Source organism: Panthera onca, chromosome B4 (assembly GCF_046562875.1).
Source record: "Panthera onca isolate mPanOnc1 chromosome B4, mPanOnc1 haplotype 2, whole genome shotgun sequence".
In the NCBI taxonomy this organism is placed as follows: Eukaryota; Metazoa; Chordata; class Mammalia; order Carnivora; family Felidae; genus Panthera; species Panthera onca.
In genome coordinates this window covers 134,890,609-134,903,725 of record NC_138345.1, presented here as the reverse complement: position 1 = coordinate 134,903,725, position 13,117 = coordinate 134,890,609, and the positions used below count along the sequence as shown (strand labels likewise).

General features: G+C 59.4%; 1 protein-coding gene across 1 annotated transcript in view; it reads left to right on the top strand.

Annotated features, from left to right (window-relative positions):
• NFAM1 (NFAT activating protein with ITAM motif 1) overlaps window positions 1-7,139 on the top strand; it is a 31,414-nt gene extending 24,275 nt beyond the window's left edge. Inside the window, exons 5-6 of the mRNA XM_060656182.3 lie at window positions 4,953-5,040; window positions 6,621-7,139. Coding sequence (XP_060512165.1) covers window positions 4,953-5,040; window positions 6,621-6,646 — 114 coding nt within the window. The 3' untranslated portion in view covers window positions 6,647-7,139. The remainder of the gene's footprint in view (window positions 1-4,952; window positions 5,041-6,620) is intronic.
• Window positions 7,140-13,117: the final 5,978 nt, after the last annotated feature.

Genomic DNA, 13,117 nt, shown 5'->3' with positions numbered 1-13,117 from the left:
AAACTTTCTGAGTCTTGGTTCCCTAATCTGTAAAGTAGGGTTTAACAGTAGAATATTGCATTTACAGCTTGCAAACGTGCTATGGTTTCTTCCATCCTGGATTTCTTACATCGAGCCCACGTCCCTCTCCAGTGACCCTGCCCTTTCTCCACGACTCGTAACAGAAATGTCAAAACTCTCTGTCTTCAGTTCCTCTCTCTCCTTTTCCGACCCCCCTCAGGAGGGCTTCCTGCCCAGGTATTCATCAAAATCTTCCTCCTCAAGGTCACCATCAGCCTCCACTTTGTTACATCCAAATGTCATTGGATTAAATCCTGGTCCTCATCTTCCTTAATGAATCAGCAGCATCTACCAAACTCTCTTCCCTCCTTGACACACTTTCTTTCCTTGCTTCCAGAACATTCTACACCCTCGTGATGCCCCCTCCTCAGACTCACTGCCGGGGCCTCCTTAGCTTCTTTCACTGGTTCCTCGTGGAACCCTGACTTCTCAACATCAGAGTCCAGTCCTGGGACCCTTTCTCTTTGATCTTCTTCCCCATCTTCAACCCCTGGGTGATCTCACTCAACCTTAAGGTTTGACACCATCTATATTCTGACAACTCTCACGTTTCTACGTCCAGCCCAGACACCTCCTCTGAACACCAGAGTCCCTCCATCCGAGTCACCGGCTTCTCTCTCAGACCAGCCTCCAGGTCTTTACCCACTGAGGTGCCTCGACTCATGGTCTTCGTTGTAGGGACGGACTGCTCCAGCCTTCCAGTTGTCCAGGCTGAGCCCTGGAAGTCGTCCTTCCCTTGTTTCTGTCACGGCTCACATTTGATCTGTCAGCGCGTCGCGTTTCATAGCATGTCCGGAATCCCCGCCCCCCACCACCCTTTCTTGTCTGCTGCCTTGCAGTTGGTTTCTGATCAGCTGGCCTATTGTTATCCTTGTCCTTGGGCAGCAGCCAGAGCGATCTTGCTCAAGCACAGATCACATTCGCTCTGCTCGGGGCCCTTGGGGAGTCAGAGAAGCAGCCACAGAGCTGGGGCGAACCTGAAATGGTCTTAGCAAGGAAACCACCTGTGGGAGAAAATGGGGAAGGCTGGGCGAGCCATCAGACCAATGCAGAGCTGGTCCTGAGTGAGGAAAGTGGGAAGGACGGCAGAGAGGAAGTCCCGAGGCCGCACGGTCTAGGGAAGGCTCGGCAAGGCCGGTGGGAGTGCGCACGCGCGTGAGAGGAGGTCCTTTGCCAGGGTAGGAGGCTGTGCGGGCACCCCCACTGTGCTTGGCCACCGGCTGGGAGGAGGCCCCAGGGCCTCCGTGGCCTCCGTGTACCCATGATGATGGCTTCCAGAGCCCCGCAGCCAGGGCCCCTGGTCAGTACTGGTCCCTGGGCCTGGAGGTCTGGGGAGCACGTTCTCACAAGTGCCACCAACCTCCCAAGTTTCCTGCCTCACTCAGAGTTGACGTCAGAGCCCCCGACAGAGCCTCCACGAGCTCTGCCCTCATGGTCTCCCCCTCTCTCCTGTCACACTGGCTTCCTTGCTGTTCCCAAACACCAGGCATTCCCTCACCACGGGGTCTCGCTGTCGGCCGTGCCCTCTGTTCTGGAGTGTCCTTTCTGCAGCTGTCCATGGGGGCTGCTCCCTCCCTCCCTGGCACCCTGCTCAGATGGCACGTTGGCCATGAGGTCTTTCCTGACCTCCCTTTTAGAATACAAGCTCCCCACCCCCTCCACGACCCCAACCTCCCTATCCTCCTTCTCCGTGTCCCTCTGTGGTCCTTATGGCCACCTCTTACTTTTGTGACAGTGGTTTGTCTCACACAGTGGGTGCCTAGCAGTCAAGTGACATATGGACAAGCGGAGGGCCGTTCTTACCCTCCAGATGCCTGGGTTTCCACGGGGCTCGGTGCTGGGCACCCCGGGGCACATGGGGGGCATCTGCTCTGCGGAACACCTCCCTCAGCTCTGCTACATCCTCAGCCTGGCCTGCTGCCCTCCTTCCTGCCCACTGCAGCGGGGGGACCTCACTAACACACCATCAATGCGGTCGCTTCCCACTCAGAAGCCTCCAGGGACTCCCCACTGCCAGCTCTTCAGCCTGGCAGCCTTCGTTGGAGGGCTCTTCCAGCCCTGCCTCCCCGGACTCCTGTCCCCTCAGTGGGCCATTCATTTCAGACATGCCAGGACCTTGAGCTACAGCAGAGGTACTTCTTCTCCGATGAGTGCTGCCCCTTTTGGCACAACACCCCCAAATTGCCCCCAGCTGCCCCCAGAGTGCGTTGTGCAAGTCTCTAAGTGCAGGTGCCCGCAAGAGTGCAGTTCCTGTGTTTTCCTGGTCACAGGGAGGGGTAGGTCTTACAGGGGGACCAATGTCTAGAACCCTCGTACTAGGTCCTGGCCCCGGGGCAGCTGACTTCAGCTTTGGCTTCAGCTGACCTGGAGGAAGGCTTTGCCACTGACTCCACACTTCAGCACTGACAGCCATTTGGGTCAGCACTGTGGCCCACAGAGCAGCAGGAAGCAAAGGACTTGGGGGGCCCGGGTCCCAGACAAACAGCCCTGGCCCAGCACAGCACAGGCCAGCATGGCCTGAGCACAGTACGTTCCGAGCCGCCCCAGCTCAGGCCAGCCTAGCTCAGCACAGCCCTGCTGTAGCCCAGCCCAGCCCGGCCCAGCCCAGTGCAGCCCTTTGAGAGGCCAGGGCAGTCCTCTCCCAGCAGGCACACCCCGAGGGAGGCAGTTCCCATCACCAACAAGGAAGGCTAGGAGGTGCGGAGCCCCCAGGCCGCCAGGCATTTCACAGCCCAGCGAAGCGGGTCACACCCTGAATGCAAATGCAGCCCAGCAGGTCAGGGCTTGTCAAAGGCTTCACTCAGCAGCTGCTAACTGGCAGCGACCCCTGCAGCCTGCCCTGCCCTCAGCCCCCCTGCCTCTCCTGCCCTCAGCAGGGTCAGAGGCCGGTGGGGTCCCGCGACAGGGTGTTCTTCTGTGTCTCAGAAGTCCCCCAGCCGCTGCCTGGCCCAGGGGGAGTGCGTGGAGCTGGGGCAGGAGGCCTGAGTTTCAATCCTGGCTCTGCCACCCAAGGGGGCTGTGTGACCCGAGACATCTTTGAGCCTCTCTGGGCTCATGTGTGATAGGCAGCCCACGTGGGCTGGACGTGAGGGAGAAGGGAGCCACCTGTGGGACCCCAGACCGGCTCCCCTGCTGAGATGTCAGCAGGGAGGCCCTTTTTTCCCTTCACTCTGTGACCGGAAATGTCTAGCTTGGAAGGGCTGCCAGCTCGGAGGAGATCCAGGTCTGGCGGACAGAGGCTGGGGGCACAGGGCTGCTGAGTAGCAGATGCCTATTCTGTGTGCCAGGCAGGCCTGAAGACCAGAGAGGCCTGAGCAGGAGCCCTAGAGGTCGCTTTGCACTGGAGATGGGGCTTCTCCTTGGGGCAGTCTGGCCCCCTTCCCTCCCCGGAGGAGGGTCAGAAGCCCCTCTCCTCAAGACCCCTGACTCAGGGCCCCTTGAACTGATCCCCAGGGCTGCCTAGGCATCTCTGTGTGTGATGCCCTTGAAGTGAGGGTCTCCGGAGCGCCAATGGTTTATTACTCGGGTTTTCATGCACTGCTACCTCTCAGCGCCTCCCTCCCTCCTCTCCTCCCCACCTCCCCCCTCCCTTGCCTCAGAGCACCACCTGTCTCTCCAGCCTGCCTCGGCAACCCCTGCTTGCCTGTTGCCAGGGAAACCACCTCCTTGGCAACCAGCCGGCTTCCATATGACATGTACACGAGCGGGAAGGGAAGGTTCCTGCCTTTCGCCGAGGCCGTTGGTGGCTCTGATGTGCCAACCCCGAAGAACAGCGTTTGCTCCTCGCATGGGACCCAGGTGCCCCCGCAGAGTCTGGAGGAGGGTCCAGGCTCTGACCGCAGAGAGGGGAGGGAGGCACCAAGCCTCCCCGGACGATTGCTCAACTCATAGTCCTTCAGTAGGTGTTCAGCACCTACTATTTGCCAAACCCTGTGCCAAACATATAATCTCTCATTTAATCGTGCTTTGAGCCTGCAAGGTAAAATATGATTATTCCCATCTCGCAGGTGAGGAAACTCAGACACAGAGAGTTCCAGGGGCTGTCCAGGGCTGGCACATGGTCAGAGCTGAGAGCCACGCTTACTCTTGTCTGATTTCAAGGCCTAGCTCTTTCTACCATCCTGACACCTCTGGCCAGGCTGTTCATAGCTAGGCCAAGAGTAACTGTGGCCTCAAGGCACACGCCCTGGTGAGCAAGGAGCCCCCTCATCATAGCTCCTGTGGTGCCAGTCTCCAAGCATGCCCAGCAAGCTGTAGGTTCAGTGACCCAGACACACACCAGGTACAGCGTAATGGGAGAGGTGTATGACCCGGCAGGTGCCTAAGTCATCTGTGAGCAGGGGCCGCGGTGGGGGTGTCAAAGGAATCTTATAGGGGTGGATGGGTGGCCAGGACCCTCATGGGTGCGGCGGCTTTGGACCCAGGGAGTGAGGACAGGTGCCGGGAGGGCATCCTATTGGAACCACGGCCATGGGTGTCATGGCTGGGACTGCTGGCAACCAGGTTCTGGAGGGTCTAAGGACCGGCAAGGACTGTGGGAGTGGCTCTGGGCCCCTGGCAGAAGCCTGTAGAGGGCCCACCCAGGCTGAGCAGAAGACCTTGAGATGGTGTGAGGCAGATAACAGGGGGCACAGAGAGGAGAGTGTCCGTGAACAAGTGGGAAAGGGCAAAGCGGTTCCGCGAGAGAGAGGAGGGCAGGGGCAAAGGTACAGTGGTATGGCCGTGCGTGACGTAGCTGGGCGAGGTAACTGTCCCCTCACAGGCTGTGGCCCAAAGGGCTCTGTTTCCTGGGTGCCCGCAGGCAGAGGTGATCATAACGGGGAGGCCTGGCTGCTGGGACCCAGTCCCTGCCCCCCAGGTCACCTTCCTCTGACCCTTGCCCTTTCCCACAGTCTCTACAGGGCAGAGACACCGAAGTCTACTCCTGCATCCAGACCGTGCCCAGCAGCCTGCCCCCCAAACCAGAGCTTTGTCTCCCAGGTATGCAGGGGGGTGGGGCAGCGTGCCTGGCTCCCCTTCTTACTCCATGGGACCTTCTCTCCTCATCTGTGAAATGGGGGTAAATGGGACCACAGGAGTGAACCTCTTGCAGTCGAATCAGAGCCCTCTCCCCTAGGCAGGTGGCCTAGTGGTTAAGAGGACTAGTGGGTTTGAACCTCTGCTCTGTCCCCAGGCAGCTGCGCGGCCCTGGCCGAGGGGCTTACCTCCGAGCCCGAGTCCCCTCCTCTGTAAACTGAGTCACAGACTTGCCATGAGGGTCAAACGTGGTACTGGGGCCCCGTAGGGTCTTTGCGGTGTGAGCAATGTCTACACTGGTCGATCTGGCGGGGGTTATTAGGTTTCCAGCTGTCCCCAGGCTGACACTGGCTAAAGTTGGAAGCTGGTGTGGGGGCTGGTGCCAGCCTGAGCTGGCCCGGTCAGGGGTCCGTGTTCATCATGATGGAGGCCAAGGCATATCACTTGATCATTATTCTTTCTCTCCCTCTCTCTGTTTTTTTTTTTAATGTTTATTTTTGAGAGAGACAGAGCACAAGCGGGGGAGGGGCAGAGAGAGAAGGAAGCAGGCTCCAGGCTCTGAGCTGTCAGCACAGAGCCCGACGCGGGGCTTGAACCCACGAACGGGGACATCATGACCTGAGCCGAAGTCAGACACTCAACCGACTGAGCCACCCAGGCGCCACTGGTCATGATTTCTCTGAAACCTGTTTGCTCATCTGTAAACTGGATGAGTGACCCTTTCCTACAACACCAACTGCCCTGAATTCGAATGAGTTCCAGGTTAAGTAATGTCGACGCCCGAGCTTTGGGCATCATAAGGTGCAGGGGGTTCATCGAGCCAGTACAGGAGCCCTTGGGTAGTGGGTGGGCCCACGGGCATCTTGGAAGAGCCGTCAGAAGTGAGGGAGCTGGAACTTGGCCTCCCCCCCAGCCCAGGAGGCCCAGGCTGGCATTGTTGATGCCTCTTCTCCAAGCCCGTGCTCTACTCAGCCCTGAACTGGGCCCTGACTGGAAGCAGGGCTTCCCCATGCCGAGACCCCCAAGGATGTCTGGGCCATCCTAGGCAGTGCCCGCCCTGTGCCAGGCTCTGAGGTGTCGCCAGGACGGCTGGCCCCTTCGGGAGCCTCGGGTCTGCAGGAACAGTCACTGACAAACAGAGGCATTTGCCGCCCCCTGTGAGGGGTGTGCTGGGGGGAGGCATCGGACTAGGGCCAGGGGAGGGGGTTTTCGGGGGCGCTGAACCAAACCCTGCAGGGGGAGTAGGTGGTGGTCGGGGAGTTGGTGGGGTGGGGGAACACCCAAGGCAGAGGGAAGAGCATGTGGGGAGGCGGAAGGGCTGGAGGGCAGAGAGCAAGGGTGGGTAGAGTGGAGGAAGAGACTGGTGAGGTGGCCTTGGGGACAAGGACAGGCCTCCCAGTCAGAGCTGCGCCTCTGACTAAAATTGCATTAGTACAACTTTGTTCTTTTCCTACCTATTCTTTGTCTTTCTTCCTTTCTCCACTCCTTCTCTCCTTGTGTCCTACCCTTCCTTCCTTCCTTCCTTCCTTCCTTTTTTTCCCCAGGAGAAAATGCACAGATTTACGAATGACAGCGAATTTAACCTGGTCTATGAAAATCTCTAGGATGAGCTCCACGGGCCCTTCGGTCTCGCCCTGGATCAGATGCCCCACAGCAGCTCCTCCTTCCACAGGACTTGTCCTATCCCAGGAGTGAGGCCCCAGGGGCATCCCATCACCTTGCCCCCACATTCAAGGCACTTCCGGCCTTGGCCTGCCCCCTACCCCCTCCTTCTGTGTCCCAGCCAGACCCACCGGTCACAGCGTTTCACATCTGGCCCTTGCCCAGACTGTCCCTTCTGTCCGGGAGCCCTTCCTCAGTCCTCACAGGCTCTCCTCGACACAGCCCCCCCCCCCCAAGCCCTCCGTACCCTTTCATGGGCTCTCTGGGCACCAGCCTGCACCACGGCCTGAGCCGGCGAGGCCAACCGTGAGCTCCTCGGGGAGGTTCCCAGCAAAGGACACTTGTTGGTGCCGTGAGCGCGCGCATCCGCGGGGATGAATAAAGGAACGACTACACAAATACCCCACCTCCGTGCCCCTGCCCAGCTAGGTCAAAGGCACAAGGCGGACGCACAAAGTAGAGGAGGGGGCTGGTGCAGGAGGAATGGGGTGTGGGCCCGAAGGAGCTGTGCAGAGGCGGGGCTGGGCTCTGGGACAGAGCCAGAGGCCAAGGAGGTGGCTGAGGGCCGGTCATCAGGCTGGGGGCCTGAGGCAGGGCAGCTGAGGAAGCAGATCCAGCACGTTTGGGGCAGATGCTGGCCAAACGGGCTGAACCTCCCGAAGCTCTCCATCCCCCAACGGGGACCCCAAAGCCGTCTCCCATCGGCCTGGCCCTCTACACGCTCTGCCAACACCTGCAGCCCTCCTCCACCCTCAGGGCCTCAGCGACTTCTCCTTCCCCCAGAGCCCTCACCATCTGATCTCCGCGGACCCCACCCACCTCCTCCCTCTGTCTGCCTTGTGCACCTGCCCCAGTGCTTCGGGGCACCTCCTCACACGCTCTAGCCTAGCCGAGTGGTTTGGTGCCTGGGGCTCCTCTGGGCTGCAGGAGGGCCCCCTCGATGTGGCCGCAGCTCAGGCCCCGTGCAGACAGTGGCCCTCAGTGCTTGCACAGAGCCGTTTCTGGGGCTCCAAGTCCTCAGCAGCCCTGCTGGAACCCGTTACACAGGCAGGAGGGGGCTAAGGGTGGGGATCACCTGGGCTGTTGGGCTCTGCTCCTTCCCTCCCCTGCTCTCCTCCACCCCTGCTGCTCTCCGCAACCTCATTTGTAAAATCCTCCCTCCCACCCCCGCGCTCTTCCCAGAGGTCCTTGAGGGAGGGGCCCTTGCACACAAACCCCAAACGTGTCTAGGGGCGCTGGGGGGGCCCAAGGCATGAGCCCCGGCCCTGGTCCCTGAGCCATACTGGGCAGCTTGAAGGCAGCACTGGGTCTGCAGGTCAGGCCCTTCCCTCAGGGTAGATGGGCTGGGGGGTCTTGGGGGAGGGGAAGCAGCAGACTGACATTCGAAAGAAATCCCGGCCCCTCTGCTAGGTTGGCCCGCAGCCTCCTTGGGCCCACAGGACAGGGCAGCCCACAGCCTCTAAGCTTGGTTCTGAGCCTGGTCTGTGAGCACAGCGCAAGGAAGGCTCTAGTGGGATTATAAGGCTGAGTGGAGAGGGCCCTGCTCACCAGGAGGCTGGAGTTGAATGAATTCCTTGCCTGTTCAGGGGGCGAAGCTGCCTGCAGAAGTGTCTTCCAGGCTCCGGGCTCCAACAGGCGGACTCCAACGGCCCCGAGGCAGAGGCCAGGGTTGGGAGTTGGGGGGAGGGGAGGCATACTAGGGGGGAGGGGAGGCATGCTGCTCAGGGTACAGCAAGCCTCCCCAGAGACACCAAAGCCAGCAAGACCAGGAGGAGGCTACCTGCTGGGCCTGGGCCTCTCTCTCCTGGCCCCAGGACCCCAGCCCCTCAGGCTGGGAGTCAGACTTTTCCAGCCAGCCCCGGGGGTACCGGGGAAGCCTGAAGGGGCTACACCTGCTTGCCCTGGTCCAGGCTGCCCTGCCCCGCCCCCTGTCTCTTCTCCACAAAGGGATAAAACCTACACAGGATCTCGTCCCTCCTGGGCTCAACAGTTCCCACCTGAGCCCGAAGGGCTGGTGCAGGTGGAGGGGTGGCAGATTACTTTAGGGGGGTGCAGGTGGCAGTAAGGGAAGAGAAGGCGACAGAGAGGGCTTCGAATGGCGCTCCTTGAGGGCAGGCAGGCTTGTGTGGCCTCTGGACTCTGAATGGGCACAGGGGGAAGAACCAACCACACTTGGGAGCCCTTTGAGGCCGGGTGGCTGCTGGCCTCTCTCGACCCCAACTCCACCTCCCAGCAGCCATGTCCCCCTGAGCCTTGCTTTCAGTGACAATCAAGACCTCTGGGCGTGGCTCAGAGGGGACAGAGGGGAACTCTGCTCCTCCAGAGGCTCAGCGGGTGTGCGTTTTCTCCGCACTCAGCCTCCGGGAAAAACAGGCTATCACGGAGCAGTGTGGAGGGGGTCCGCTAAAAGAGGGGTTAGGTCTCCCTGGGGGAGATGGGGACCCAGGCTCTGTAGCCCCCACAGGGAGCACCCAGGGGTGGGGGCAAGGCAAACAGAGAGGGATGGCATGGGGAGGGCTGTTCCTGGCCCAGGCGGGACAGGAGTGGCCGGAGGAAGAACGGTCAGCTTGGAGCACCCCGAGGGAGTCGGATCGGAGGGGAACAGGTGAAACCCTGGTGAGTGGAGCCCTAGGGGGGCCTAGACCCAAAGGGTGGATGGCCACATCCTGAGGGCGGATTCCTGGCCTAGCGCTGTGGACCCCCCTCCCCCCCCCCCCCCCGCGGCCCCTGAGGGCCAGGCCCTGGGCACCGCCTCTTCCCACCCAGACCCTGCCCCAATTCAGGGGGACAGTCTCCGTCTAGCCTGCCTGGCTCTGACGGGGATTTCCTTCCAGCTCTCAGCGGAGCCCCCCCTGCCCTCCTAGGTCGGGCCTTGACACCCTCTTCTGAGCCTCAGGCGTCCGAAACAGTTCAGCTTACTTCTGGCACCCTCCACCTCCTCTGGGGCAGCCCCTCAGAAATGGCCCCCGCTGCCCGTTCCCTCCGGGTTTCAGCCTCCAACCCCCTTTCTGCTCCTGCTCCTCTCAGGTGCTTGCCTGAGAAAATCATCCCTGGAAACCAAACCCAGGAACACAAAAATGGGTGTGGGAAGCGGCCGCCCCTCCTCAGCGACAATTTCCAGAGGATTCTGCAAAGCAGAGTTTCCATGGGAACATGTGCGGTTCCACACAGAACCTCGGTGGGGCCGGGGTTCCCCTCACACCCAATACTGCAGGACCGTGTGGCCTGGGGGCCTTGGCCAAGCAGGGCCACTGCGCTTTGGCCACCAGCCCTCACCAACCTGAAATCAAGTTACTGGCAAATCTGCCTTTTTTTTTTTTTTTTTTTTCCCCTTCTAATTTAAAGGCGCCCTCCATGCTAAGGATGCCTCTGGGATTTCCAGGATGGATTTTTATGTAGCTCAATAGGTTCCTTGGCAGACTGCTCAGCCAGGAGAGGTGGGCCATGGCCCCAGCCCCGCCAGGCTGCCACAGCGGCGTCTCTCTGTCCCTCCTTCGTGCCAACGGACGTCATTTACCCGCCTGAGGGGCTTCCTCAGACCTGGATTCAGACTCCAAGAGTTTGGGGACATCAGCAGCACAGGGCCCTGGGACGCTTCCCTTACTAGGCTCCTCTCTTGACCTGTGGTCATAATCACGGCCTGTGAGCATTGGCGGGGCATGGGGCCGACCCTCCTCTCTGCACTCTGCGTTTAGGATGTGTTTATCCAAGCAGGTGATGCAGGCGTAACAGGCATAATGCAGGCTGTAAAATTCCCTCTGATGCTCCCGCCAGTTACAGCCTCCATCCCGGTGCCCCCGCCCTGAGGTGACCACTGGGTCATTTGGGTGTGTGTGTGTGTGTGTGTGTGTGTGTGTGTGCGTTTTCTTCCAGACTGTTTTTATTGCATCCACGTACCTATATGCATGTACACGAACACATAAAATGTATGGTGCTTGCGGGGGGCTCTGAAGAGCTTACATGGAATGATTCTGTAGGTGCTTGCTTTGTTCATACAGCCCCACGTGGTGGAGATCCGCCCGTGACAGCCACGCAGAAGCTGCCAGACTCTTTAATTACAGCAAAGGATTCCACAGGACCGATGGATCCTAATTTAGCCAAGCCCCTAGAAACGGCCTTTTCCGTTGTTTACAATTTCCAACCTCACAGAAGGGGCCGCAGGAAACATCCTTGGGCGTCATTTGCAAAAACTTTCTCCTTGGGGAAATGACGAGAAGGAATCCCCGGGGCCTAGAGCGTGGACATTCACTGTTTTAACAGAGGCTGCCAGAGGGGTCACGCGTGGAGTTTGTACCGGTTTCCGTTCCTCAAGCCTATCTACAAGAGCTCGTTGAATCCTGAAAACACCCTGCCAAGTGGGGGGGGGGGGCATCTTCCCTTTTTACCAAAGCAGAAACCACAATTCAGAGAGGCTGACTGGCTAGAGGTTATATAGCACAGAAGGGGCAGCGCTGGGCTGCCTCCAACTGTGTGTGGCCCTCCTGACTCCATGGGTCAGGTGAGGGGGGGGGGTTGCATAAAGTGTCTTAGATGGACTCACGGCCCCCAGGGCTGGGGAAGTCCTTGAAGGGACAAATTTCTGCCAGAGATCAACGACCAGGCTTATATCGCTCAGAATCATAGGGGCGGGGGGTGGGGGGGTCCTCTTTGGGGTGGTCTGTCTTCTTGGGGAAACGAAGGCAGGTCAGTAGAGGTGATGGAGTCGGGGCTGCCCAGCAGCCCACCCACACTGCGGGGCTTGGCTTCAGGCAGCCTAGACATTTGGATCCCTTAGCCTCCCCTGGAAATTTCCGGGCACAACATGCCTGGAGGTGTGAACTGCCTCTTGGAAGCTTCATAATCCGGGATAATGCTGCTGTAATTGGCATTGTTTTTGCATTTACAATCCTCTCGTTACCTGAAAACCTGCTTGCGATGGCTGTATCTGGAGGGGGTTTAATTTTACCACTTGGCGGACCTTGAGGGGCTGAGGAGCACAAGCTTTTCCTCTGGGCCCCTTGGCCCACCCCCCGCCCCCATTCAGATTCCCCAGTGAGTGCCACAGGCCCTGGGTGGCCCAGGCTGGCTGACCTCGCGGCCTTGGTTCAGGGTACAGCCTCCCCACAGGAGCCCCAGCCTGATCAGGGGACTGCTTTTCTCCCCAATTCCCCTTCCTTCCTGGGTCCAGCCCACCCAGCTCGTCTCCCTTCAATCCTTTCTCCTCCCAGGGGCTCCTGGGTGGCTCAGTCCGTTGAGCATCCGGCTCTTGGTTTTCAGCTCAGGTCATGATCTCACAGTTCGGGAGCTCGAGCCCCGCGTCAGGCTCCGTGTTGACAGTGCAGAGACTGCTTGGCATTCTCGCTCTCTCCCTGTCTCTCGGCTCTTCCCCTTCTCTCTCTCTCTTTCTCAAAATAAATAAAGAAACTTAAAGAACATCCCTTCTCCTTCCAGCCCTTCCCAGTCTCTACCACCAAACTGATCTTCCAATGGCACGGATCTGACCGCACCTCTCCCCTCTCTCAAAACCCTGCAATACCTCCCATTTATTCGTTTCAACAAAGGAGCCGAGATAATTCAATGGGGGGAAAAACAGGCTTTCAGCAGACAGTGCTGGGAGAGATGGACGTCCACACGCGGAAGGAGGAAGTTGGGCCCCTTCCTCACACCCTCTACGAAACCTCACGGTGCCTTCCTCTGTCCACGGGATGGAGCCTTGACTCCTCAGGCCAGGACTCAGGGCTCTTACAATATTTGTCCAGCTCCAGTGCGTGTGCTGAGTCTGGGACAAGAGACAGATGGTTCTGTCTTCGTGTTATCGTCAGCCTCGTTTCTTTTTTTTTTTTTTTTTTTTAATTTTTTTTTTTTTACGTTTATTTATTTTTGGGACAGAGAGAGACAGAGCATGAACGGGGGAGGGGCAGAGAGAGAGGGAGACACAGAATCGGAAGCAGGCTCCAGGCTCTGAGCCGTCAGCCCAGAGCCCGACGCGGGGCTCGAACTCACGGACCGCGAGATCGTGACCTGAGCTGAAGTCGGACGCTCAACCGACTGAGCCACCCAGGCGCCCCCCCCACGTCAGCCTCATTTCTGACCAGCTCCCGCCGGCCCGGGCACCCCAAGCCCCAGCCGTGCTGCCATCCGCAGCTGCTGTTCCCCAAGATGCCAAGCTCCCCCACCTCCGAGCCCGTGCTTCTCCCACTTTCTCGGCCCCAAGGCCCTTCACCCCGTTCTTTGCTCGAGGAATTCCCGCTCAAATCGTACCTTCTCTGGGAAACCTCCTTCAAAACCCCTCCCCCACCGAAAAGTTTATTCGTTTCTCACCTGCTCTGACCCCTTTGAGTTGAAGCCGTTCACCCACATCCATCTCCCCGACCCCCCGGCCGGCCCTGAACCTTCTGAG